This window comes from Struthio camelus, chromosome 30 (assembly GCF_040807025.1).
Source record: "Struthio camelus isolate bStrCam1 chromosome 30, bStrCam1.hap1, whole genome shotgun sequence".
In the NCBI taxonomy this organism is placed as follows: domain Eukaryota; kingdom Metazoa; phylum Chordata; class Aves; order Struthioniformes; family Struthionidae; genus Struthio; species Struthio camelus.
Genome location: NC_090971.1, coordinates 2437175 through 2463156, shown reverse-complemented (window position 1 = coordinate 2463156; position 25982 = coordinate 2437175). Strand labels below are relative to the sequence as shown.

General features: G+C 45.8%; 2 protein-coding genes and 1 long non-coding RNA gene across 13 annotated transcripts; 2 read left to right on the top strand and 1 right to left on the bottom strand.

Moving 5' to 3' along the window:
- Positions 1-73: 73 nt before the first annotated feature.
- On the top strand, positions 74-4233 carry MLLT11 (MLLT11 transcription factor 7 cofactor). Its single transcript, XM_009667715.2, has 2 exons — positions 74-399; positions 2023-4233. Exons 1-2 carry the CDS (start codon positions 74-76, stop codon positions 2297-2299), a joined length of 603 nt encoding a protein of 200 aa, XP_009666010.2. The 3' UTR covers positions 2300-4233.
- On the bottom strand, positions 2959-6930 carry LOC138062965 (uncharacterized). The gene is made up of 3 exons (XR_011136653.1): positions 6790-6930; positions 4749-5209; positions 2959-3303 (listed from the first exon to the last, which is right to left on the bottom strand). It is a non-coding gene; the product is annotated as an uncharacterized lncRNA (long non-coding RNA).
- GABPB2 (GA binding protein transcription factor subunit beta 2) lies at positions 6785-25320 on the top strand. Of its 11 annotated transcripts, none has more exons than XM_068922585.1 (11): positions 6785-6951; positions 9120-9165; positions 9735-9797; positions 10079-10218; positions 11407-11574; positions 12784-12978; positions 13675-13825; positions 17008-17121; positions 18492-18677; positions 20240-20373; positions 20725-25320. In XM_068922585.1, the coding sequence occupies exons 4-11, from the start codon at positions 10111-10113 to the stop codon at positions 21010-21012; spliced, it is 1344 nt and encodes a 447-aa protein (XP_068778686.1). In that variant the 5' UTR covers positions 6785-6951; positions 9120-9165; positions 9735-9797; positions 10079-10110; the 3' UTR covers positions 21013-25320. The 11 variants fall into 11 exon arrangements, with proteins under 11 accessions (XP_068778686.1, XP_068778688.1, XP_068778682.1 ...); XM_068922583.1 differs by lacking the exon at positions 6785-6951 and adding an exon at positions 7068-7370; XM_068922579.1 differs by lacking the exon at positions 6785-6951 and adding an exon at positions 7272-7370 and having other exon boundaries at positions 17005-17121.
- The last annotated feature ends 662 nt before the right edge of the window (positions 25321-25982 follow it).

The window sequence follows — 25982 nt, the reverse complement described above, 5'->3', positions numbered from 1 at the left end:
ATCCTGCGCTGAAGGTTACACGAGCAAAGCGGGAACGGTGACAAGTGACTAACCCCGCCGCTGTATATTTTTAATGCATTTACACCAGCAGCAAGGCTGCATCGCAGCCCTATCTCAGCAGCTCGCTTTGGGGCCTGCCAGAACATTTTCATCCCACCGCTCCAAAAAGGCTGGGAAAACCTTCTCCCCCTTCCCGTCTTGCGCAGAACTGGTGACGGCGCGTGCGGGAGCAGCTGAGTCATCTGCCCACCGGCCCCCCCCCCCCACGAAGGGGAGTTCGCCAGCCCGCTTCGAGGGGCTGCATTGCAGACCGGCAACGCCAGCAGACAAAAGCCGAGCCGTGGCGCCGGTGAGCACAAAGAACCACTCCATCCTCCGAGCCCCTAGTTCTTCGGACAGGTAAGGGGCTGGGAGGATGCCGGGGGAAGAAAAGCAATGGGATGCTTTTTACAAAAAAAAAAAAAAAAAGATTTTGCCCTGGAAGGATGGGGTGGGGGATTGGCAAGTCTGGATTTTTGAGGCGGGGGAGAAAGGGGAGAGTTCACAGCAGTGAGCGAGGGCTGGCAGAGATTAGGTGAATAAAGGTCTCTTTTTCACCCCAACTGCACTGTGCAGCACCCAAGGCAAGCTGCTTTCTCTGGGGGCCACACGCAACGTAGGATACTCTCTCATGCATCAATTGCCTTTTCCAAATCCATCTTTAATTTTTATGTCTTGTCTTTAGACTCCCTTTTCCCCTTTGAAACTGTAAAATCCATTGTCCGAGATCCTACCAAAGGGAGCAGCGGGGCAAATGATCTGTTACTTTTGAATCTGTCATTGTGCCAAAAGATACCCGGAAATATACCCCTGAGGAGGAGGCTATTTAAAAACACACAGTAGCTCATTTTACCCAGGGGATGACACAGGAGCCTTTCATAGCCTTGGTGTCACTTTGGGAATCTTAAATTTAGACGCTCGTCACCCCTTGCTGCATGGACGGGGGAGCGAGGGAGGGCTCGATTCAAGGGATGCCTAAATCATCCCTTGGGATTCAGATTCCCAGCACTTAAAAAGGGGAAACCAACGGGAAAAGGAAGATATTTAGGGTTAGTTGGGTTTATTTCTTTCCACTGGCTGGGCTCCATGAAACGGTCTCTGTTGCCAACTGCGAGGAGGTGAATGACAATTCTGCCAGGGAAAAGCTAGTCAGCACTGCCGTGACTCAGCTCCGGAGAAGCAGCCGCGCCGGAGGCAAAGCTGAACAAATCTCCTCCCGCTGTTACCCAATTCTCCGCAATCGGGGTGGGGTTGCGGGAGGCACTCTGCGGCATGGTGGTGCTGGACGACCCAGTGGCCGGCAGGGTGGGTAGGGTTGGGTGGAAACGCCGAGCAAGGTTTCTTCCAGGCTCTTCTAGACGATTCAGTCACTCTCCCCTGGGGCGCAGAGGGGGGCGGTTGCGGGCATTGCGCACGCTAAGCAGGCATGGGCACGGGCTGACCCATGGCGGCTGCAGCTTGGGGAAAGGGCAGGACCCTCTTGCATGGTTTGTCACAGAAATGGTTCATTTTGTTCCCATTTTCTGTCCGCCCCACTCGTGTGCTGCAGCACGATCAATCCATCAGTGACAGCCCTTCTTTGATCCTTGCTGAAACCCTCCTTTGCACTCCGCAAGCAGCACGGTGTCCTGTATTCAAGGCAGGAGCTTTGGTTGGGAAGGGGCTAGCCCTCCATTTCCAAGTCCACTGAGAGGCTTCCCTTTGTGCAGATGGGGAAACTGAGGCACAAAATGACAAGCCCTCCTGTATGCACGTCCATAGTAAAGCTCAATGAAGGGCTGTGACCAAGACCCAAACAGGATCAGTGGCAGATTGCTCAAATCTCCATTTAGTCCAAGCCCAGAACCAAATCTCCCCTCAGCCATGAAACCACACTCACCTGCCCCATCAATATTTTGGGGGAGTCCTGTGGGACTTGGTCAAATCCCATCGTAAGGCCTGAGTGTTTCTTATTCTCTCCCCTCGCCCCCTTCCCCTTCACAGCCTGAAAATGCTGGACACCATCAGCAGCCAGTACGACTCCTTCATCTACTGGAGGATGCCAATCCCACGGCTGGACGTGGCGGAGCTGGAGGGGCTGGGGCTCAGCGACGTGACCCTCTACAAACCCAAGGGAGGGCTGGGCAAGTTCACCGGGGAGCGGAAACAGGACAGCCAGGACAGCTCCGAAGAAGAGGACAGTCTTCTGCAGTTCAACAGCTTTAACTTCTGGAGAGCTCCCATCGCTAGCATTAGCTCGTTAGATTTTGATCTAATTTGAAGCCCTCCTTCCCCTCCCCCTGCCTCCCTGCCCTCTCTCTCTCTCTGTCTGCTAGGCATGCAAGGATTTGTTTTTTTTAGTTCTGTACATTGTCAGTTTGGGGGTTGTTTTCTTCTTTCCAGACAGTTTTTGACACTGCAAATTAACTAAGTGGTTCACCCCAGCCCTGTTGGCAATTGATAGTATCAACCTCTGTCTCCACCTGTCCCCTATTTTCTTCCCTTCCTGCAGCAGTGCTGGAAATTCCATGATAGTGCAAACAGGGGCTAACACAGCTGGGGGCAAATGTGAGGGGAAGGGGCAAAAACAGCCACCCCACTGCCTCCTGTGCCCATGCCACAGGGCGCAGGACATGTGGGGAGGTGTCCGTGCACAGCCTGCACCCCATGACCACGTGTGTCTCTGAGCTCTGGGATCGTGCTGTCACGGTGGGAGGGGCTGCGTTTCAGCTCATTCCTCTTGTGCTATTTTAAGAAACTCATCTGTGCAAAGGGAGTAGCGTGGACCTCCATTAACTGATGGGAACCGTCTTTGCTTTGCAGACGGCATCATCTGTGCTCCTCTCCCAGGGACACACAGAGACCTGTGAGGCTCTGTGCCCCCCTGGCCCAGTTTCTCCAAATGCTAATTCATTCCCTGACCTTCCCCTTGGGATAAACAAGGTGGAAGAGGCAGAGATGTGTGCTGGTCTAGGCGCATGAGCCAAGTCTCTTTCTTGAAAAGAAATATCCCTTTGAGCCTGGCGGCCTGAGCCCAGCCAGGAGAAACAGGGGGGCAGAGGGTAAATACGCAACAGCCGAAGCATGGAAATGCTCCAGCCTTATTTGTGGACAATTGATAGGGTTATGGTTGGGTGTTCACCACACTGGATTTGATTTTCTCCCTTTATTATCCCCTACTTACCTTAGCCCATGCATGACTCCTGACTTGGAGAGCAGCTGGGGTGAATTGTGGGCTGTCCTGGTCACAGCCAGCCAGCAGGGCCGGACAGGTAATAGGCTGAGCTGAAAGATAGAAAGGAGAATTAATTTGATGTCACCCTGAAATGAAAATGTTTCCAGTTCCCTGCCCAAATATCAGCCCCTTTCAAAATAGCAACCAAAAATGCTGCATTTGTTCAAATCGAAATCTTGTCCAGATGCTGTGTTTTGTTTGGGGGAGGTTTTAACCTGGGTTCTCAACAGGCTGAGGTCTATTTCTCAGTGTCATTTCAAATTGGCCAGGGGTGGGGGGAGACTGAGGACAGACGGGCACTGAATCATTCTGGCTTTTACACAGTTTTTTCCCCAATATTGTTTTCTGGGGTGAGCCAACCTGTCAAGTTTGTCATCCAGAATGTGCTTTCTGGCTTAGATTTGGTTCCAGGGGCCAGTTTGTGAAACTGTGATGGATATCGGTAAAGTTGTGATGTGAAACATCTCAAAACCGTCCTAGGAGTGAGGGGGTAGGTGGCCAGCAGGAGGCTGAGGCAGCCTGAGCAGCTGCAAGGCTCCAAAAAGAGGCAAATATTGGAAACAACGTCACTCCATTAAAAAAAAAAAAAAAAGGCAGCTCTCCTGTAATCTCCAGAAATTATCCAGCCTGCTAACTTTAAATCACCTATTTTAAACCAGAGGTGAAAAATGTAAACTCTCCTATGCAGAGCTGTTTGATTTCTGTGTCCCAAGCTGTGGAAACCACAGAAGTATTTATTATGAAACTTTAAATAAAATTGTTAAAAAAAATACACATTCCTGTGGACGCTTAAAAATCCATATAGACTAGAATCCAGCTCTTTCTGTAATTTGCCATTAAATTGGTTGAAGTCTTTTTAAATGTGAACTGAAAACTGAAATGAGAACATGTAGCCTTGGATGTAATGTTTGTTTTTTTGGTTGGGATGCTGAAAACTGAAGAGGATGCTAAATAAAAGGCCTATTTCTGTGCCCCCTGCACCTGGTAGAGTGGTCTAGATCAATACTGTGTGTGTGTAAGAGGGCTCTGGAGGAACAGGATTTTTCACTTTCCCTAGGATATTTAGCTATTTTGACCCCATGTACAGACACACACACAAAAAGAAAAAAAAAAGCAAGAATAAAAAAGAAAGAAATTAGACTTTGGAAATCACCTATGAAAAAGTAAGATCTTACTTTGGGCCAGCCCAAAGTATTTTGTTTCAAACCAATGCTAAAAGAACCCACCGTAATATATTTCTAGAGTTGGGCATATATGCACACATTTGCATGCATAGCAATGAAAAAGCCCTTTCAAATCAAAAATTGAAACATCCTGCTCCAAGGAGGCCGAAGCGGAACACGTGGCTTTATGGGGTGGCTCCACTCCAGTAATTATTCTTTCTTTCAAATGAAATGTCACTGAAATGTACAGGTTTCCCTCAAACACCTGGATTTTGACCAAGCCATGTTTACCATTGGCAAAACACGATTGCAGTCTAGCTCCAGCGTCTCACCTGTGGGCAGTGGTTGCGGGCCAGGGCTGATCAATAGCTGGAAGCTGTGGGTCGGGTCCCAGTTTTTGGGCACTTTGTGCTGCTTGTCCAGTTATCCCAGGGAGGGACTTTCAGTAATTTGTTTTTGTTCGGGAATTTCTCCCGCGGAAGCTCACAAAATGAGCTAGACATCTGCACGATCACACTTATACTCCCCGCAGGGCTGTCCTGGTTGAGCCCGTATCAATAGGCTGGATAAGTGAGTGTCTGCTGGACCCTGATAACCTGTTATCAAGGAGCTGAATTTGAGCGTGTTTTTTCCCTCTGGCCTCAGTCGTGTCCACACCTCGGCACCTTGCATCATGTGCAGTTCCTCCCTGGATCACCAAATGGGTTGGATCCTGGGTGACACACAGCTCCCGTGTGAGTCCCGGCATTTGTGTCCAGCCGTATGTAGCGTCTAGTTTTTGCGTTATCCCCAGCTGGAAAAAAACAAACAAACAAAAACCCCAAACCAAAAACACATGGACAAAGGACACTTAATTTGCTTTCACAGACAGGTTTTCTGGCCTCCAGCTGCTGCAGTACTCTCATGCCACCCACCCTTGACTGCCCCCAGGAAAGGTGGGTTGTTTTTTTTTTCCCTTCTTCTTTTCCCTCCCCAATATTTCAAAGTGTCCCCGCTTAGCCCAAGGCCCCAGACCGTAAACAGTTGCTCTACCTGGCAATCTGTCACTGCCGCTTAAGTCTGCTGCCTTTAAAAACAGTTAATAAAAAATTTCCCAGCCACAGGGAGCTGAATATTTGCTCTTGTGAGCATTTCACCAGGGGTTTGAGCCTTTCCAACCCAGCGTTTTACAGCTGAGTGTTTTCTGACAGGGTGTTTTCGCTGTGCCTTTAAACACCTGGCATTCCTGAGCCTCTCCAAACAAAAGATTTTCACTTTTTTCCACAGCTCCACATAAAATCATCTTTCTCCTCGCTCTTTTGTAAAAAGGGGGGAAGCAAAATAAAGTGTCTTTACTCACCTCGTGCCAGCTACCATTTAGAGGGTTCAAGAGCGTGGAAAAACTACACCAGGAACCAAACGGGTTATTTTAATTTCCCCCCGGACTCTCAGTTTTCTCCATTCCCATTCAACTGGCTCCATGGATTTACTCCCATCAAAATTCTCTGCTTCGTAAGACTTTCCCCCCCCCCCAAAGCCTTTTTAATGGCACATTAAAACATCCTTTGCAGGAAGCTCGCAGGTACAGCGGTCTTGTTATTGCAGCTTAAACACCAGCGATCCTAAACATGAAAACTCTAAGGTGGGAAAAAACATGGAAAAAGCGATTCCTCCAGCACAGCTGGCACAGAGGCACCTCTGTCCGTCCCTTCCACAGGCTTGGCAGGGCCACAATCCTCGGGACACTAAGGGCAGACAGGCCAGTAAGGAGGAGGAATTTTATTGCCAGTCCTAATTAGAAAGCAAAAAAGAATCCGAGGGCTGTTGCAGATGTACTTGCACTTACACTCGCTCTTCCTAGCGACTGAAAGGGCACTCCGTTCAAGCAAAATAAGCTCTTCCTGGCAACGTTGGGCCCAAACTAACAGGCCCTCAGCGCCTACAGCAAATGCAAGGGGGGAAAAAAAAGACACGAGCATCTCATATCTACATAAAACAGGCACCTGGGGGCCTAATGGTGGGGGGAAGTCACCACAAAAAGCAGGAGGCAGCGTGGCCTAGGGCTCCTCCTGCCCGAGGGGACCCCCTTCACAAGAAAGGGAACAGAAGCACACATAAATATAAAGGCATATATAAATATATGTTTATGCAGCCAGGAGTCAAAGGCCCTTGGAAACGAGAGCACACCAAGGTAAGGCACAACACACCGCCTCCAGGGGGCACCATGGCCGCCGGGCGCCAGCTGCCGCCGTCGCCCCTTTTATACTTGGCGCCTAATCGCCTCAGCCGGGACTAAATCCGGGCGCATCACTCCAAAAGCGTATCATTACGCCGTACTGCCTCGTATCCCTCCGCTGGAGACCTACTCCCCCTTTCGAGCTCCCCCTTCATTACCCGGTGGCGTCGCCGTCCCTCCTGCAGGGCTGTGGGCGGGGAGGGAGACAGGAAAAGAGGAATCCCTCCAAACCCGCCCTGGGTTCTTCGTGGCAGAGCGGAGCGAGACCCTGTCCCGCTACCGCTCGCCCTTCACGCCGCGGAGGGACGGCCTCAGTTGTGGTATCCTTCCGCCGCCTCGCTTCCGGGTCGGCCATTTTGTGGAGCCGCGGCGGGAGGGGCGGGAAGAGCTGCGGGGAGGCGGGGGGGTGGTGGTGCGGCGCGCCGGGAACGGCCGCGCGCTTGGGGGGGCCCGAGCCGGCGCGTGAGTGGGGTCGGGGCGCCGGGGGGTGGTAGAGAGGGACCCCCCCGTGAGGGGCGGTGTTGGGGGCTGTCTGGGGGGTGAGACCCCCCCCCCGTGAGGGGTGGCGTTGAGGGGCTGCTTGTGGGGGAGATGGGGGGCCCCTCCGAAGGGGTGATATTTGGGGCTGGTTTGGAGACGCTCCCCCAGTGAAAGGGGTGATATGGGGAGTGTTTTGGGGGTTCCTCTTGGGGTGTTCCTAGGGGGGGCGTGGAGAGGAGGCTCCGCTCCGGAGATGGAGGTGAGTTGGGGGTGTCTGGGGGGGGGGAAACAAAAGAGGCGCCCTGAAAAGGGGGTCCTGGCTGTGTATCTGGCGGAGATGGCTCGTTTTCAGGGGGATTTCTGGCATAGAAAGGAGGGTCCCGACTTTGGGCAGAGGGAGTTTGGGGGAGTGGAAGGCCCCATCTCTGAGATGTGTGGGGTGTTTGTTTAGCGGGGATCTGAGAGGAGAAGGGCTCCTATCCCCAACAGGGAGGGGGGCTCAGGGAAATAGCTTTGGGGAAGTAGTTTAGGTATTTCCCATGCTGGAGGTGAAGGGGGTCCCTTGGTAAGGGGGGGGTGGCGTCCGGAGAGGTGAAGGGTGCGTGTTTCTAAAAGTGGAAGTGGTGTGGGGTTGCACGTGTGGCCGTATCAATCTGGGACAGGCAGTCTCTTTTTCTCAGAGGGGCCCCACGTGAAGTAGGGGAAGGTTAAAGGGTTGTTCGGACAGATGGAGGGGACAGGATCGCGGAGCACAGGGATCCCCTGTCTTGGGAGCAGAGGGTGGCCTCTTCGGATCGTTTCCCTGGTCGAGCTAGGGGGCAGTCCCCTCTCGGGAAAATCTGAGTGCTGGTGGTGAGAAGAGAGCTTTTCCTTGTGGGGCAGAGAGTGAAGTGCCTGTTGGGGTGGCCTTTCCTGTTTTAGGTTAGGTCTGCCAAGCTTCAGGGGCTTCTGATTGCGAGCTGTCTGTTAAGAGGGAATTTACTCTTTTTGAGAGGTGTATCCTTTGCTTTAACTTTTGACATACAGTGAAGGGAAGGTGGCTGTGCTGGGGGGGCGGGGGCAAACAAGGAACTTGTCAGCAGTTGTCCAAACTGAATACTGTAAATAACTTAAAAAGAGAGAGGGAGCCTCAGACTTAAATCTTCCCTGAAAGCACCAAGCCGGGAAGAGAGCGGAGGTATAAAGTGAGGGCTCCAGAAAGCCATTAATAAGTAGCAGTGCTTCAGTTTAATAAGAGCAGAGAAGCTGATGTTTTTCATTAATGATCCAGTTTCTCCTTTCTTTTTCTAAGCACACCCACAGTGTTAAACCCCAGTCTTGCAAATATGTAGGCTTGTGATTCACTTTATGAACACTGACGTCAGTGGAACTACTTATGCCTGGAAGGTTAGGTACAAGTGTTTTTAACGTGAGTGATGAGAAGGAGCATTTTAAAAAGTAATATCTGACCTGCCCAGAACTGAGACAAAAAAACCTGAAAGTCCCACAGGGCACAAGGACTGTGGCAGTCAAATGCATAGATATTAAATGCATAGAGGCTTCTGATTGTGGAGTAAGTTCTGCATGAGTGAGTAACTGTTTTGGGCTGTTTGCCCTTCGAGAGATCCTCCCTCTGCAGAGTTTCCTGGAGGACCCAAGTTTGCTGCATTAGGTGTTTGATGCCTGTCAGGAGCTGTGCTGTGATAATGGAACTTATTTGAAATGCTGCTTTTATGTTATCACACGTGTTGTATGAACTGGAAATAGCATTGGGCTTTTCCTCAGCGGTTTATTTCCATAAGCATCGTGTCTTTAGCACAGTGAACTAAAAATTGCTGGGTTCCTGAATTTTATGAATCAGGGGCTGCATATAATAACTGCACACTTGGAAAAACCACCACAGTTGGAAAAAGCTACGATTTTAAAATAGCCTTATAGAATGAGATGTGCTTTGGGAGGGAAGAATTGTTAAGGGCAATATTGCCTGATGAGATTTAGGGTGGGTTTGCTATTTGGTTTTACTTTACAGGGCTTGTGTTGCTGATTACTGGTTATAGCGTGTCACTGAGGACATGGTGAGATATTTCCTCATTAAAGAGATTGGGCCCTCTCTTAGAGCTTTTTGACTATTTTCTAGAATTATAGTTAAAGGAAACTAAAAGACAAATTCATTCCTCTTGGAATCACTGTTAAACTACATGGCACAGTACCCATGTGCACAGACGTTCATTTTAAAGAATGTTGTGAGGGAGTTAATGTATAGAATTTAAAGTCATTTTTTCATAGGACTGGCATACCAGTGTAACCCTGTCATGGACAAAAATACTATAGTTCCCTATAGTACCATAATAATTATAATTATGTTTGACGTCGTTCGGAATAGAGGCACTATTGTCTAGTAGATTGACCCAAAATGGGAACTCGTAGGTTCTGCTTCCCTTTATGACCTTGGACAAGTCACTAGAGTTCTCAAGGTTTGTTGCATCCTCTGCCAGTAGAGAACAGGGATGCTTCCCCCATGCTTAGCTGCTAGTGCTGGGGGCGGAAGGAGCACCTTGGAGAGGAAACTATGTTCTTAAAATGCTTTAAAAATCAAAATGATGTTGCACAATAAATGTGGACAGCTTTACCATTGCTTTTATAGGTTCTGCTCTTGGAACTGGAGCCACATGGGCAAGTCTTTGTGTTCATACAAGGCCCTGTTGAGGTAAGCGGGGTCACGCAGGAGCCCTGGTGTCTTGTGCTATCTGATCTGGTTGCAGGCTTAGCTGGTCTGTTGCCTTCTCTTGGTGTTTCGAGGCTTGCAACAAGAAAGTATGACAAATATTGGAGTCTGTTTATTGACTGTGTTGGGCCTAGCTCTGTATGGGAAGGTAGTGGGTCTGCTAGTCAGACAAGCCTTTGGATGTTAGTTATACCATGCTTTTTAAATGTCTATGCCTCACTTTCTTTTTTTGCATATCCTGCATTTATCACCTGGTAAATCAGCTTTCGGCAAATACTCATTCCCATGTGTAAAGATGTCCTTAGTGGACTTAGGGAAGAGGTTGCTAGAAGCAGCTCGCAAAGGCCAAGATGACGAAGTGCGAACGCTGATGGCAAACGGTGCTCCTTTCACCACTGACTGGGTACGTTGGAGAAATAGAGACGTTTTTCTGCCAGGGGCTGTTGCACAATGTTTAAACTATTCTTGGGGATTTGTTATTTGTTTAGAAAATATTTCTTTGAGGTACCATCTCTTAGTATTCTTTCCCAAATGGGTTGCATGTGTACTCTTTGGTACGGAACCTAAAGGATATGATTGGAAATTTGGGCAGTTAAAAAAAAAAAAAAAAAAAAGAAAAAGAAAAATGTGGATTGACAGATATGCATCTTTGCGTTTCTGTGACAGTGCAGAGTTGTTCCAGATGAAGCACTTTAAATGCTAAGACCTTCCTCAGGCAGAGGTGAATTTACATTGATGGACAGATTGATCTCTACCGAAGTGCTTGATGTTGCACTCTTACTTAATGTGCTATCCCAGATAGCAGTGTACTTAGGTTTTGATGCTTTAGGAGGTTCGGTTTCCAGAAGCTAAGATAATTTGTGAGTGAAATTGAATTGGAAGAATTGCTAAGCCTTCTAGTACTAGGAAGTTCTTTAAGAATGCTTTATTAAATTGGTTAAACCTTTCTCTGTCAAGGAAGTCATCTTTATTTAAAAAATAAATAAATAAAAACAAACCAGCCCATCCTGGGTAGGAAAGGAAATGAAAGCTTTAATGAAAATGAAGAATCCCAATTGGAAAAAGGGGGAACCTGACAACAGTGAATATGCCACCAGCAGGTATTTTCTGTCACCAGTTGTCTTAGTTTCCTGTCTCATCAGTCTGTTCTTCATTTCCCAAACCTATGCGTGCAATTGTCTGTATCAGGAGGAAGCAGAGCCTAGGCATATTTTAATACTGTCCTTATCTACATAGTAATTAAATGATCTGTCATGGTATAGAAAAGGAAGAGCTGTTCTGCTTTTATCCTGGAAAGAAGCGCACTGATGCTCAGTGATAAGTGAATGGCACAGTGGAGAAAGTAAACGCGTGTTTGATCGTCAAGATATCAGATAAGATAAATATCCATAAAGGCTTAAGTCCATCAGGAAAAGTACTGGATGTACAACTGCCTATTTCTGAGTAAAGAGAAAAGCTGATATGCCTTTCTTCCAGAAGCCTAGTCATTCTAGTTCTTTAAAACTGCTGAGCGTACACATGGTAACTGTAACTGCTTTGCCTATCCTCTCTTGCTGTGAACTGACGGTAACTCTTCTAAATTAACATGCAGCTTGGGACATCGCCTCTTCACCTTGCTGCCCAGTATGGCCACTATTCAACAGCAGAAGTGCTGCTTCGAGCTGGTGTTAGCAGAGATGCCCGAACTAAAGTGGACAGGACTCCGTTACACATGGCTGCAGCAGACGGACACACTCATATTGTAGAATTGCTGATTAGGGTAAGCCTAGTGAGTTAGGTAGAACTCTTAATGCTCATCTAAAGGGACAGAATGCTTCCTCAGCAAGTTTGCTGATGATACAAAACTGGGAGGAGTGGCTGATACACCAGAAGGCTGTGCTGCCATTTAGAGGGACCTCGACAGGCTGGAGAGATGGGCAGAGAGGAACCTCCTGAAGTTCAACAAAGGCAAGTGCAGGGTCCTGCACCTCGGGAGGAATTATAACCCCGTGTACCAGTACAGGTTGGGGGCTGACGGAGAAGGACCTGGGAGTGCTGGTGGACAACAAGTTAAGCATGAGGCAGCAATGTGCCCTTGTGGCCAAGAAGGCCAAAGGTATTCTGGGGTTGCATGAGGCAGAGTGTTGCCAGCAGGTCGAGGGTCCCCTCTCCTCAGCCCTGGTGAGGCCACATCTGGAGTACTGTGTCCAATTCTGGGCTCCCCAGTGCAAGAGAGGCTTGGAACTCCTGGAGCGAGTCCAGTGAAGGGCTACTGAGATGATTAAGGGGCTGGAGCTCCTCTCATATGAGGAAAGGCTGCGAGAGCTGGGCCTGCTCAGCCTGGAGAAGAGAAGACTCGGGGGGTTATTATTAATGTGTGCAAGTATCTGAAGGGAAGGTGTCAAGAGGATAGGGCCAGACTCTTCTCCGTGGTGCCAAGTGATAGGACAAGAGGCAACCGGCACAAACTGAACTGCAGGAAGGTCCACCTGAACATGAGGGAAAGCTTCTTTGCTGTCAGGGTGACGGAGCACTGGCACAGGTTGCCCAGAGAGGTGGTGGAGTCTCCTTCCCTGGAGATAACTCAGAAGCCGTCTGGATGTGATCCTGCGCAACGTGCTCTAGAAGACCCTGTTTGATCAGGGAGGTTGGACTAGATGATCTCCAGAGATCCCTTCCAACCTCAAACATTCTGTGATAAATGGCTCTCAGAGTTAATTGTTGTCTGTTGAAATGCTAATGCAGGCGCTGCCTTTAAGACACAGTAGAGGAGGAAGCATCCTGCTAAAATGGCGCTGCCATCTTACTCACCTGTCATAATTTTTTTTTACAAGCCATTTTACAAATAATTGAGGTGAGAGTGACTGAGGTTAAGATCAGAACAGTGACTGATATAACTGAGCTCTTGGAGGGGGTTTTGTTGTATGTTAAGTCATGCTTTGCATTGAGGGAAGGCGATGCTCTGACAAGTCATGCATGTTTCTTTCAGAATGGGGCTGATGTAAATGCCAAGGACATGCTGAAAATGACTGCTTTACACTGGGCAACAGAGCACAACCATCGAGACGTTGTAGAGTTGCTGATCAAATACGGAGCTGATGTCCATGCTTTCAGCAAGTTTGATAAATCTGCTTTTGATATTGCTTTGGACAAGAACAATCCAGAGACTCTGGTAATGTTACAGGTAGGTTGAGGAACCTGCAAGGACATGCAACTGCTGGAAACACTGGAACAGATGTTTCTTATGGAAACTTTGCTCAGATCAGAAACGTTGAGGTAACTTTTATAATATGCCAACCTGACATGGCATTGGGCTTGGTAAATTCCAGCTGTGGGTTCACTTGTCACCAGCACAGAATCTCTGAGCTAGGTGTGCAGAATCCCTTTCATGTCAACACAAAGGAGCAATCATCTCTGGCAGGTGATTCATAATATCCCAAGGTAGATGTCTAAATAAGCTAGATGACTCACTCTCTAGAAATGCTCGTTTCTCCCTGTAGATTAGTGAGGGAATCTGGGTGTCCACCCCAAGTGAATCTGTGCTCTAGTGAGAGGAACCCTGTTGTGTCTGATGGACTCACTTTCTGTTAGCAAAAAGAACTAGAAATAGGGAGGTAGATGACTTATTTCAAAATCAACCAGGAAGTGCGAGGACCTAGTGGGTAATGGGGTTTCTGTTGTCCTGCATCTTGCACAGTTAGTGTGCCACAGTAGTGTGAGTTGCCACGTTCAGGTGGCAGTTTTGTAAGAGCTTTTGTACTGATGTCGTTGGCACGCTACAGAGAGAAATAATCTGCCTCTAAACAGCTTCATGGATGCTAAGTACTGCTCAGCACAGAAGGCATGAAGGACATATGCCTAACCCTGCTCTTTTTCCTAGGAAGCAATGCAGAATCAGGTAAACACCCATCTAGAGCGAACGAATCCTGTTGCGAACACTCTGACCGTCACCTCACCATTTATTCTTGCATCAGGGGAGGTTCTCAATCTCGCTAGTCTTGTTTCTTCAGCAAACACCAAAACAACTTCGGGTAAGGTTTTATGTGACCTTGTGTGGGAAAACCTCAAATGCAGTTCTTGCCCTAACAGGTTCTTGGAGATGTGCCTCTTAATTCGACTGCTTACCAGTAGAGGGCAGATTGCTGTTTAGTAGAGGAAGAATGGTGACACATAGCCAAACACACCGAGCTACTACATTTAGCCTCAAAATATTTTTGCTGTTGAAGGTAATAAAGCAGATTTCTAGCTGACGTAAGTAGAGGTGGTTCCACTGTAAGTGGCAAAGCTCTGCTGAGCTCAGCTGTGGGTCTGCTCCAGGTCTGTTATGAGCAACAGAGCTTGAGAAAATGGATTTGGATGATTGCAACAGAAGAATAACGGGAGTTATTGCCTGTGCCAAATCCTTGGTGTTACACAGCAGTCAAGGAATGGTTTGCTTTGTTCTTTATTGGCTACAAAAGCTGAATGAATATTTTGGTGTGTATGAATATTGAGTCCTTGTAGAGGAAGCAGGCTGGTTGGATATGTAGATTACTCCTTATTTGACCTGGACCAAATGTTAGACAGAAATAGAGTGTTAGAGTGCTCATTGTTCTGTAAGCCATGTTTTGGTGGGGAAAACACTTTAACTTAAGGCTGACTGCAAATTGTTTTCCTAATTTCAAATACTTTTCCTATAGTTCCAGTTTTCCTAGTAACTCTACAGTTACTTTCCTGTATTTGGGGAAATCAGAACCGTTGTTTCTTTTCAGCCTCAAGGGGGCTAGTAAATACAAGTTTTGTGAAGCTGTTTGGCTTCATCCTGCAAACACTTCTGCATGTGAGTAATTCTTTGGTTAGTGGGACTGTTCATGCGTGTGAATGTTTGCCTCTTAACTAGAGTGCCTTTAAAAACTTGAATACTGGTATTCTGCAGTCCCACTGAGACCTCTCTGCCTGTGCATGACCACAGTGACTTCAGCAGTGCTCCAGACTTATTCTCAAAGCTTTCAGTGCTGCTCACAGCTTCAAGGGACTTTTCAGAGACAACAAATCCCAACCTAGAAGAGGCAAAACTAGTAGAAGTGTTCGTGTTCAATCTGTGAGGAAAATGTGATGTAATGGACATAGAATATCTTCTGTAAAGGCTGGAAGACTAGAAAGGATCTTGTGTGGTTTTTTTTGTTTTTGGTTTTTTTTTTTGGTATGCCAGATGATTCCCTCGCCACAGCCAGTGTCACTATTGCAAACGTATCTAGCTCAGTCTTGAAATGAGCTAGGAGTCGCAGAGGCCAATGCCTTGTTGAAAGGCTGTTGAAGAATCACACTGTGCCAAATCAGAAAACTGATTTCCAGCTTAAACGTGTTCGCAGTTGCCTTGTACCTCTTATTCTGGTGCCGAAGCTGTCCTTCAGCTGAGATCGTTCTTTTTCTGTTGTGTCCATTCCTCCAATGCAGAAATCAACTGTATCCCCTCCCCACCTTTGCTTGGCTGGATTAAGCAAGCCAGTCACCCTTGGTCGCTGTTCCAGTCTGAATCCATCCTTGGTACATCAGTGAGCAGCTGCAGGTGGTGCTCAAGCGAGCTCAGCACCAGCCTTGCAGCTCCCCGTCTCTCACTGCACCTTTCCTCGTATACCCTGCAGTTTAATCGCCTTTATGAGGGCCACCTCAAGGTGATGGCTTATTGTCCCCGTATAACTCAAATAAAATACCCAGGGTCTTTCCTCCCACGACACTTGCAACATCTGCAGCAGCGGATCAGCATTGAAATGATGAGTGTCAAGAGTGCCCCTGCTCTAGGCCGCATCAGGAGGTTTTTTCCTCACTTCCCACAAGAGGGCATCAGTGGCTGTGTTTTCACTACAACAAAAATCTGTCGCTTAACCGTTGTACAATTTTTTTTTTTTTTTTGCTTCTCTTAAATTTCTAGTATCTTCAGTTTATTTAAAAATATTTTGAATGAGAATAACTATCTTCAGCTGCCATGAAAAAATCTGGTTTAGAAATGTTACAAACTGCTGAAAATAGTTACTAAGCCCACAGTATTTTCATGTGCCTAGCCCATGGCCTTTTGAAAGACTGCCCTTTGGGAATAAATCCCTCCATAACCTTCACAAAGTCAAGGAGCTAGTGAGACAGAGAGAATAGGTTGCGGGGTTAAGGCAGGGGAGCTCTAGATGAACTTCCCTTTGTATTATCCTTATGTGCTTATAATCCACCCTGGCAATGAAGCACAGGATTTTTTAAGAGGAACTGTGGGTTGTATGCATGCGAATAAAGTACTGAGGTTGCACCCATTTAGTTCAGTTTCCTGTTCCGTTCTTATTACCTCCGACTTTGAATAGGAATTACTATGGTCAATTGAAGGAAGAAACATTGTGTTTTGGAACTGAGAAGACTTGTTTATCTTACTCAAATCAATACGCTATTGCAGCAGCCTTGGTGTGTTTTTTTTTTTTTTTTTTCTTCTCCATTACTAAACCTGAGAGGGGAAGAGAGAGGCTCTGCTCGGTATGTTGAAATAAAGTGATATACTCAGCTGATTTTTGCATTTGAGTAAAAGGCGCTGTTAGTTGACTTGTGATAAAACATTTGTTCTCTGAAGTAATGCTGAAGACAGTACCTGGAGACTTTCCCAGTTGAGTAAGAACTTGGGTAGTACAGCTTACTCACAATAGTTTAATATATTCTTCAGCATTTGCAATTTTGGAAGTTACAGTACGATGCAAAGCCAAGTAATTATGTGCATAGCAACCACTTCACAACACTACAGCAATCAGACCTCAGCACATCTGTGAATTTTGTCAGACAGCATGGCTACATCTTGAAAAAACATCCACGTCTCCAAATCAAAGCTCGGCGTTAGCCCAGCAGACAGCCTGACTTTCTGCAGCTTTTGCAATAAGGCTGGAGCAAATCAGTTCAGTTGATATCGGTCAGTGATTTAAAGGAATATTTGTTTTACATTTGATTTAAATTGTAATATTCAGAGTAGATGCTGTCTGTCCTAAAGTATTACCAAAACCCCTTTTACAGCTAAAAGGAGAGGCACCTCTCACGAAACGTGATCTGTTCCACTTCCCTTTTTCCACTGACCACTGGGAGCCCAACAGGTACCTTGTGCTACAGTCTGACTAGGTGACAGAATTGTAACGAGCTGGCTGCTGTGTTCGCTGTTTAGGGCATGGTAGGTCCGAAAATCCTTCAGCTTGCCCTCATCTCTCCCAAGCAGGTGATTCAGATGTATCCACAGTGCAGTTTTCCAATTCAACGACCTCTGTGCTTGCCACGCTTGCGGCCCTTGCTGAAGCTTCAGCCCCCCTTTCCAACTCAAACAGAGCTACAGGTAGGGGAAACTGTTTGGACGCTGATCCAAGTTTGTATAATGTTAGTAGGTATCTTACCAGGACTTGGAGGGAATTGAAGGTATCTGGGTGCAACCTGTGAGTGGATTTGACCTGACTGATGGTAATTAAGAGATGTTGTTAAATATATGTGATGTAGTGGGTTGATACTAGCTCAAACTAAATTCAAAAAACAGCAGCTGTTGCTGACAGAAACGACTATTCATACTTACTATCCAGCCTGTCCTGTTCTGACCCTGCCATCGCGTGTTGCTTTTGACGTGCCTAAGCAGTTACAAAAATACTCCAGAACAAGGATTTTATCTTTTATACATAAACGTAGATAAATATTTGTTTAAGAAGGAAACTGTTTGAAATTTTTTATGTCCCCGGCTTGCCAGTTTGTTCAATTTCATGTCCTTATAAAATCTTGATATTTAACAAATGCTTTGAGTCTCTTGAGGATCTGGTAACTTTTTCTTTTGGAAAGCTGTCCTGTTCTGTTTTGTTTCCTTTTATGATCTTTTATGGTATGTTTGTAGAGTGTGATGTTTGACCTCTAATTAACTTCAGATTTAGGAATTGGATAGTTAAAGCTTATGTAATCCTTTCACCTTTGATTTCATTTTTTTCCCCAAAGCTAAGCATTTTTCCTTGAATCTATAGAGATGAGCAATTTGACTTGTTTAAGCTGATGGTGTCACACCACTAATTTCTTGACCTTTGGTGCTTGAATGCTTTCCTCTCTGGCACCCAAAGCGTGCGTAGTAGGTCAAGTACCCTCTGTTTCCTGTACTTGCAGTGTACACTGGGAGCAGGATGCAGCTGAGGGTTTGCAGTCCTGTTTGCAGTCCTGATTATTTGTGTGAGCTGTAAGTCATACAGAAAGTGTCCTGGAGAGCTAAACAGGTTTGCAGTCATCCAGCCAAACTAAATAGCATCCTTGTGGTTGGTTTGGTTGGGCTTGTGTGGATGGGGCTCTTGAGGCACGAAGTGTTTTGAGTGTGGTTTGTCCCCCTTAGAGTTGGGGGAAGGGTCACTTAAGGAAGCTTTGGGGAGTCAGGTCTGCTTAACAGCTGCCTCCAGCACTGAGCTTTTTAATTTAATTAATTAGCTTGGTTGCTAGTGCTTTATCTCATTAAATTAAATTAAGTGAAAAATGATGTTTTTATTTGAGAAAACTTATTCTACTAAGGTGTAGTGGGGTTTGTTTCCCAGTAAGACTTACTGTATTTACAGATTTTTTTTCTCCGAAGCAGGTGTTCCAGACTTCTGATCTGGCATACTTGAGCTTTTTCACTAGGCTTCAGTTTCTATTCAAGGAAGAGAAAAGGAAATACTGACTTTTTTGGCACTTACTTTATTCCTCAAGGTAACATGGAGGAAATAGTGGAAGCAAATTCTGTTGATTCTGCCATACAACAAGTGGTTGGCAGCGGAGGCCAGCGAGTTATCACAATTGTAACAGATGGAGTTCCCCTGGGCAGCCTGCAAACAGCCATCCCCAGGAGTAGCCTCAGCCAGCCGTTCATTGTAACCATGCAGGATGGACAGCAAGGTAAGGAGTAGCTGAACTCAGAAGGCTGCCAGCCAACGCTGAGAGCTGAGCTTTAAAAAGAAAAGAGAAAAAAAGATACTGGTATCTGTGAACCTTCTTGAGCTGTGCAGGGCAGGCTGTTTGAACAATTTGGCTTGCAGACCCTGTGGTATAATAGGTTCATGCTCTACTGCTGGGGTTAAAAAAGTTTAAAAAAAGGAAGGGTTAAAAAGTTCACGTGATTCACTTCAGTGATAAAGCTTGACAGTGACTTGTTTGTAGTTTAATACGCATCCGTGCTGCTACACTGAAATATTTTAATCTTTGTGTTAAAACCAAACACCCTCATTGTAAAATGTCAGGAGGAAGAGAAATGCAAAGTTAGCTGCTGTCTCCTTGGCAGCCAGGCAAAGATCGTTCCTTTACCCTGTGGTAGTCTTCCCAGTCTGGGAGCAGACTGCTTGACCAGTGAAACTGCAAGCTGTTGCCTTTAGCAATTACCCCATTGTTCTTGCCAAACAAGACATTGGGACGTTTACTGGGACATTACGGTAAGGTCAAATATACCTTTTCCTCCCATTACTCTAGCTACGCTGCCTAAGGCAACATAATCTGTCAGTTTTACAAGGCAGGTGTGTAGTGTATTGTGTCCATTAAAGCAGTGCAGGGTTCTAGAGCACTTGCATAGTGAATTTTTATTTCCCCGAGGGGTGTAATTCATCTGCCTGGTCTACTACCTATAATTCTTGTAACATATCCTAGGGATACTTGGTTATGTGAATTGATATTTGGGGGAGGGAGAGGGAGAAGAGGATTGAAAAGTAAAATAGCTCTCCTGTAACATGCATACAATGTTACAGTGTGGGATGGGTTACGTCACTTCTGTCAGTTTATAGTCTTTGTGAGTGGAAAGCAATTTTCTAAAGCCTGTTAATTATTCAGAATTATTTGCCAAATAATTCCAGGCTTGTAACCCATTCTTAGTCTAAGGAAGACAAAAGGCGAACTGTTTAGGTGGAGCTACCTTCAATAGCTCACGTGGTACATTTCTTCTCTTTCGTTGGATGAATTCTTGCTACTGGCTTCCCAAAGTGAAAACTCATGTTTGCAGATTTAAAACGCATTTGTTCCCTGGCATATTTGCATCTATTGCATATGCTTAAAGCTGATTCTGAGCTTAACCAGCAGGACTGTCTGTACTGGGAACTTTTGAGAGTAGCTTTCTATTCCTCTTGTTTAACCTGTCTTGCCTGTTACTGAACCATCAAAATGATAACGTTACTTTACATATTTCCTAAGATACAAACCTTTGACTTTGGATTCCACCAGCCCTGTTTTGGTGATGGGACTCTGGAATAACTGCTTGCTTCCTATGGCAGACAGCCTAAAACAAAGGCCTGAATGAAGAAAACTGCAAAGCTGCTCCAGAGTTCCTCTCTAGGAAGACTTAGGCATTGCTGATCCACAGTTCTCCTCTTTTTCTCCAGAACCACACAGATGTGCTAATTTCAAAGTGGTCTTTCAGGAAACATCTCTGCCAAGCATGTCTCACACTGTATAATTTCTCATCTTTGATTTTTCAGTTTTAACTGTACCTGCTGGTCAGGTTGCAGAAGAGACTATTATTGAGGACGGTGATGATGCAGAAGAGGAAGAAGAGCCACCAGCCAAGAAGCAAAAAGCAGAAGAAAATGTCAGTGACTTGGAGGAAGACAAGGTAGACGCTCCTGTTTGTAACTGACTGCGATTGTCTCCTGTGTGTTTCTCTACTGCGCTAAGGGTGTCGGGCTGCTGGCCTGCTGAAGCCGTAGAATTGAGTTGCGCCCTGTTCAACTGAATCAGAGGATATCTCTGTACCATGCTCTGCACAATTGTTCCCTGCTTTCCCGTTTATGTTCCTGCCTTAGAAAGGAGTGTGCAAGCAGTTGAGACGAGCAATATTCAGTTTATTACAGCACTGCCTTAAGACTGTTTTGCTCTTGTAACCTGAAACGTGCACTATTCTAATACTTGCATGCGCCTTCCTGTTGCACCCCCATCATGGGCTCTCTTGACTTGTTTTCTGTAGGACAGCGATGAAAGGGAAGTGCTACAGCAGCAGTTGCAAGAAGCAAACCGGAAGGCTCAGGAATATCGAAGCCAACTCATGAAGAAAGAGCAAGAGGCAGAGCAATACCGGCTTAAGCTAGCAGCCATGGTTAGGCAGCAGCCTAACGGGACTGAAGTAACGGTGCTCGAAGAGGTTGCTGAGGTGGACGCGGTTGTGGTAACCACGGAAGATGCAGAAGGATCTGCAATGCCTGTGGTGGAAATGGATCAGCCAACCGATATTGCTGTGGAAACTGTAACCTCCTAATTCTGGGTTATTGACTTTGTTTTGTAAAGAAGAATAACAATTTTTTTTTAATATATAAAAGATGCTGTCAGCAGGCAGCATTGGGAGCAGAGGGCTGTTGTCAGATTGTCAGATCCACTGCACAACTGGAAGATCGTGTGATGGGACTGCCTATGTTGTCCCATCAACAGGGATAAAAGCTTGTTCAGCAGCTCACAATGTAACTGCTTTCAGCACAGCACCAAAAGGTGCTTTTAAAGCTTGACCTTGAATGATTGGAAGCTTTTACAAATTTTAGCCAGCAAGTGACCTGAAGGCTTATTTTGTGGTGTTAATACCTGCATTGTTGGGAGTGGAAAAGAAGTACCTCAATGCCAAAGTAGCTGGTATTAGCTCTCAGCTGCCCTGAAATTACAGCACTGAAAACAGGCTTTATGCAATGACCTGAGATGTTTGCTCCCTTCTGTGAAGTTGAGTGACCAGATCTTGACCTTTAGAAAAGCGATCTCTTGGGGTGTTTGTTTTGCTTTAAAATCTTAAGTGGTGATGGTGGGGTTTCACCACCTAAAAGCAAGCTAGAAAATGAATTGGACTGGAACAATTATATGGGTTTTTTGGTGGGTTTTCTTTCTGGTTTTTTTTTTTTTTTTTTTCCAAAGAAATGAAGCTAGTTCACATTGAGGCAACCTTCAGTGGAAGAGCAAAGCCCAGGCTGAGTGTGTGCGAACTTGAGCATTTCGAGATATCAGGGAATGTTACACTTAGTCCTCTTTGGATTGTTTTAGGAACAGTTTTGGGCAGCTCTACAGCAGACTTAACTACCTGAAGGGATCACAAAAAATTCCTTATCAGTTTTATGAAACTTGGTCAAATGTTCTGTTTGACTCTCTTGTGCTGAACAGTAGTGCTAACTCTGATTATATATGCAAAACTAAACATACGGCAGTTGCTGTAAGACAGCTTGGGAGTTTAGATGTCTCTGGAGATAGAGATGTGACTTTTTTACTAAACAGTTTTTAAATATTCTGAAACCTTTTTTAACAAGCAGCTGATTTTGTTACTAAAGTGTTGTATTTTTTTTTTTTTTTTTTTACTCTTTGCAGGCTTCTTTACTAAAGAGAGTACCTAAATGCTTTTCTCTTTGCAGGCTTGTAGATTATGCGTTTCAAGAGAGCAGGGAAACTGATCGGAAGCGCTCTGAATCAAGCTCGTGTGGAGCTTGATAATGAAAGATTGTTCTGTCTCCGTAACCATGAGGGGAAACAAGTGAAGTTGAGAAAAATACCATAATGCAAGCTGTTCAGTTGGTTGCAAAAAGGTTACAAAGGCTAGAAATGACTTCTAGTTCCAAAGGCCCTAGCAGCTGGCCTGCTTTCTGAAGGCGTTCTGAAATGTCTCCTTGCAGAGATAAAAATTCATTGCTGCTCTGGCCCATAGTTTATTGTTTTCTTGTCTTAGTTTTGTAACTGTTGGCAGTATTCATGGTAATCATTCAATTTCATGGTCCTTGCGTTGCTTTTTTCCCTGTTGTTTCCAAGTGTGTCCAGATAATAGGGTTTTATGTTGGTTCAGATACTGCCTCTATTACATTTCTTTGCTGATAGATAAGCCCATATTGTGATGTTTGAGATGTAACAGAGACTTGTGTATTCATTAAGCTATGAACTTAGTCTCAGGTCTGAATGAGTTTGTCACCCCAAGAAGAAACCGCTTTTTGTCATAAAAGCAGCCTTCAAGGTTATGGATTAGTCACTACTGCAGAGCAGTTGGTTTCTGATCGGTGCTGGAGGCTTTGCAGGTCAGCTCTCGACGAAGTGTTGTGGCCTTTTTTTTGTGCTGGCACCCATGTATCGAACAAACAGTTGGGAGACTTTGCTGCAGTTTAACAGCGCGCATTCGCTGCTCTCCCACACTGGAACTCTTGCATCTGGACTCTTAGTAAGAGTCTTGTTCTTGGAGTGCTCGTATCCAGCACCCTTTGTTTTATTGGACCATGTACTTTGGTCTGAAAGAAAGGTTGGATCTGTCAAAATGACATATTTGGCAACATTAAACAGTGTTTAACTGGTTGGGTTCACCAACAAGTTTTAGGAAAGAAAGGTTTATGAAACTGTTATTGTAAAAGCTTCATGAGACTTGCTGGTTTTGAAAATCTTAAGTGCATTTATTTATAACCAGTGTAGCTATATTTATAAAACTTTTTATCTTTTTCCAAAAGATGTTTTGAAGAAGGCTTTAATAATTATTTTGAATGAATGGCTGTTTGGAGAAACTTAGTTCCTGACTATTGATTACTTCAGTTCTCTGAAGTCAGTATTCCTTTCTGGCTTCAAGCATGTGTTAAGTTATTTTCTATTGTTTCCCAGCACATCAAACATTCAGGTCTGTTTGAACTGCAAATCTGTATTGGAAGGTCTGAGATGGTATCAAAGTAAATCTAGACAGATTCTTCTAGTTTGTTGTACCCAGAAATGTTTACAGATGTAAAGGGACACTGCCAACTTTGAATTTTACGTTTTGCCTGTAGTTAGTGGTTATTATTTGTAAATTTGAAGCGTTCTACAGCTGAGGCAGCTGTAGTATAAATACTGTGTTGTGCCTTAGACAACACTTTGATTCTCATTTCTTTCCATGCTTCCCCTGCCCAGGGTCAGTTGCGCAAAAAGTCCCTTCAGCTGGGAAACAAACTTCCCCTTCAGAAGAGAAGAAAAAAGTCCATGGCGTTCACGGTAATTGGATTGCTTGTATAGAATTGGAACAAATAAAGCTGACAGTGTTATTAGTGCTTCGCCTTGTGGGGGGAATCACACGTTAATTTTATTTTTAGAAGTACTTGCTTACAGGGTCTGAACAAAGACTGAGAAGTATTTGATCTATGCCCAGCATTTAGAAAGAATTTAAACTCGCCTGTATCCTCTGCTGTGCCACAGAAAGGATTGGAGGTTTTTAAGCAAAGAACAGCAGTTTTCTTGTCAATGCAGAATCAGATGTGGCAGTGTAGGTCTGTTGTTGCTGGCGGGAGTAAGTGGTGGGTTTGTAGCATGTAAATAACCTTTCCTGGTGCACCCTCCCACTGAAACAAGGGGCTGGACTTGGCGGTGTAGGAGCTTTCATTATCCACCCCTTCTCAGTCCTAGCACTTTTTTAACTGGCCATTACTGTAGGAGCACAGGATTTTAAAAGGTCAAAGGCTAAATAAACGCTTTGCTCCTAATGCTGCGTTGTTACTGACGCGGAGCACTCACGATCCTGTCCTCCCACGCATCCAGCCTGACTTCCCGTCCTGGCTCAGGCTCATCTGCAAGCTTGGAATTGCATCTGTCGTCATGTGTGTATTTGGAAGAGCAAAAGAAACCTGACCAATTTCCCAGGGACACTTATGCAGGAGTTCTGGTTTTAATTCAATTCTTTCCCCTTTTCAGTCATCTGAAAATGTTAATATTTCTGTCCTCCCAAAGGGCATCAAGCATCCAGCTGTCCGGCTCCAGTCAGTTTGGCCTGAAGGACCCCTTGCACAGATAAAGCTTGCTGGGCTGAGATTTGGGTTTTTTTTTTTTTGAGTCCTGACTAGAATTTACTTCCCATCTGCCTGTGCCAAGAGTTCGACCCACATATTGTTAACCTGAGTTGTTTCTCCTCAGTGGTGGTGATGATTTGGTGCTAATTGAACCAGCAGTTTAGCTTTGATTAGACATATATTTCCCTGTTGTTGCAGTAGCTGAATATAAATGCTTTCCATTATCCTAAATAGGAAGCAGGGCAATGTAAATCCTGTCCAGGGACAAGAAAAGGAATCTTCTGCCAGTCATGTAAATGTGAACTAAATCTTCAGCATACCATTTAGGGATTCATTTAGGCTGAAATAATAAACCCTGTGAGTTAAGCTGCGAGTGCCTTACTGGAAAGCTCCCAGCGAGGGGGTTTCCTTGTCCCCGCTGTCGAATTCCCCTTCAGTCCTGGCAGGATTGCCTGTGATGTGGTTCTCTGTGTTCATCAGCCTCTGCCGGATCGGAGCGTTTCTCTAATCCCACCTCTATTGTGTCATTTTTTTGCTCCATGCCAGCCATGGCACTCGAGTGTGTATTTATTGCAGAGCTGCATTTGCCACTTCATGCGGCGAGTCTGTTTTGGATCCAGTTCACGCTGTGATTCGGAACTGAAGTGCCCCGAATTGCAAGGAGTTCCTAATAGCTTTATGTACAGGATCCTTTTCAGAAAGCGCAAGTATTCCTTTTTATATTTAGGATAATGTTTGCAAATGTTGAGGTTTCAATGTGTATATACACTTTTTGTACTATATTTCTTAATAAAATGCCACATCCTCTGTGACCAGCTTTCCTAGTCTTTGCTGCTGTGCTCTTTGCATGGATCTTTGCACTTGGAGGGACTCGGGTAGCTTCTCTGATGGCTTGTAAGGGTTGAGCTGGTGCAGGGTGCTCTCTGCGGCAGGGTGCTGAGTGTCTGTGCGGGTCTTTTTCCCCTTCACCCCACCCACCCACCCACCCACTTCCCCTAAACCCCGTAGAGCCTCGTGTCTTTGAGGCCTTGCCCCTTCAGCTGTATAACGAGTTTGAGGTCATCAGTTAGCAGCTGCAATAAAAGCAGCTCAAAGAAACCCTGGTGGGGAGGAGAGCAGTGTTTTGTGCTTCCCCAGGGATGGGAGCTGCATCCCCCTTGCTTCCCGTGTGGGTGCTCAGGCTGGATGGCACCTGTGGCTGGGGTCCCTGCAGCCTGCGAGTGTGTGCCCATCGTATGTGTGTTATGAGTTGCCGGCAAGAAATCTAAACCCCAGTTGCCCCCGCAAAGCAGGGATGGATGGAGCTGGGGTGATGAGCAGCCCTGGGCTGAGGAGGGGAGAGGAGGACAATGGCTGCTGGCTGTGTGCTGGGGCCTGCAAGGGGAGCACTGGGTTGGAGTGAGCGTCACAACACACATGCGCACGCGCACAAGTGTGCAAGCAACTATGCATGCACAGGTGTGTGTGCACAAGT

Excerpts from the sequence above, each read along its gene's own strand:
- MLLT11 (XM_009667715.2), top strand. The coding sequence starts at position 74 with ATGCATTTACACCAGCAGCAAGGCTGCATCGCAGCCCTATCTCAGCAG. Across the intron at positions 400-2,022 it reads GCCCCTAGTTCTTCGGACAG|CCTGAAAATGCTGGACACCA; the intron begins GTAAGGGGCTGG and ends TCCCCTTCACAG.
- GABPB2 (XM_068922581.1), top strand. The coding sequence starts at position 10,111 with ATGTCCTTAGTGGACTTAGGGAAGAGGTTGCTAGAAGCAGCTCGCAAA. Across the intron at positions 12,979-13,674 it reads AGACTCTGGTAATGTTACAG|GAAGCAATGCAGAATCAGGT; the intron begins GTAGGTTGAGGA and ends TCTTTTTCCTAG. Across the intron at positions 20,374-20,724 it reads GTGACTTGGAGGAAGACAAG|GACAGCGATGAAAGGGAAGT; the intron begins GTAGACGCTCCT and ends TGTTTTCTGTAG.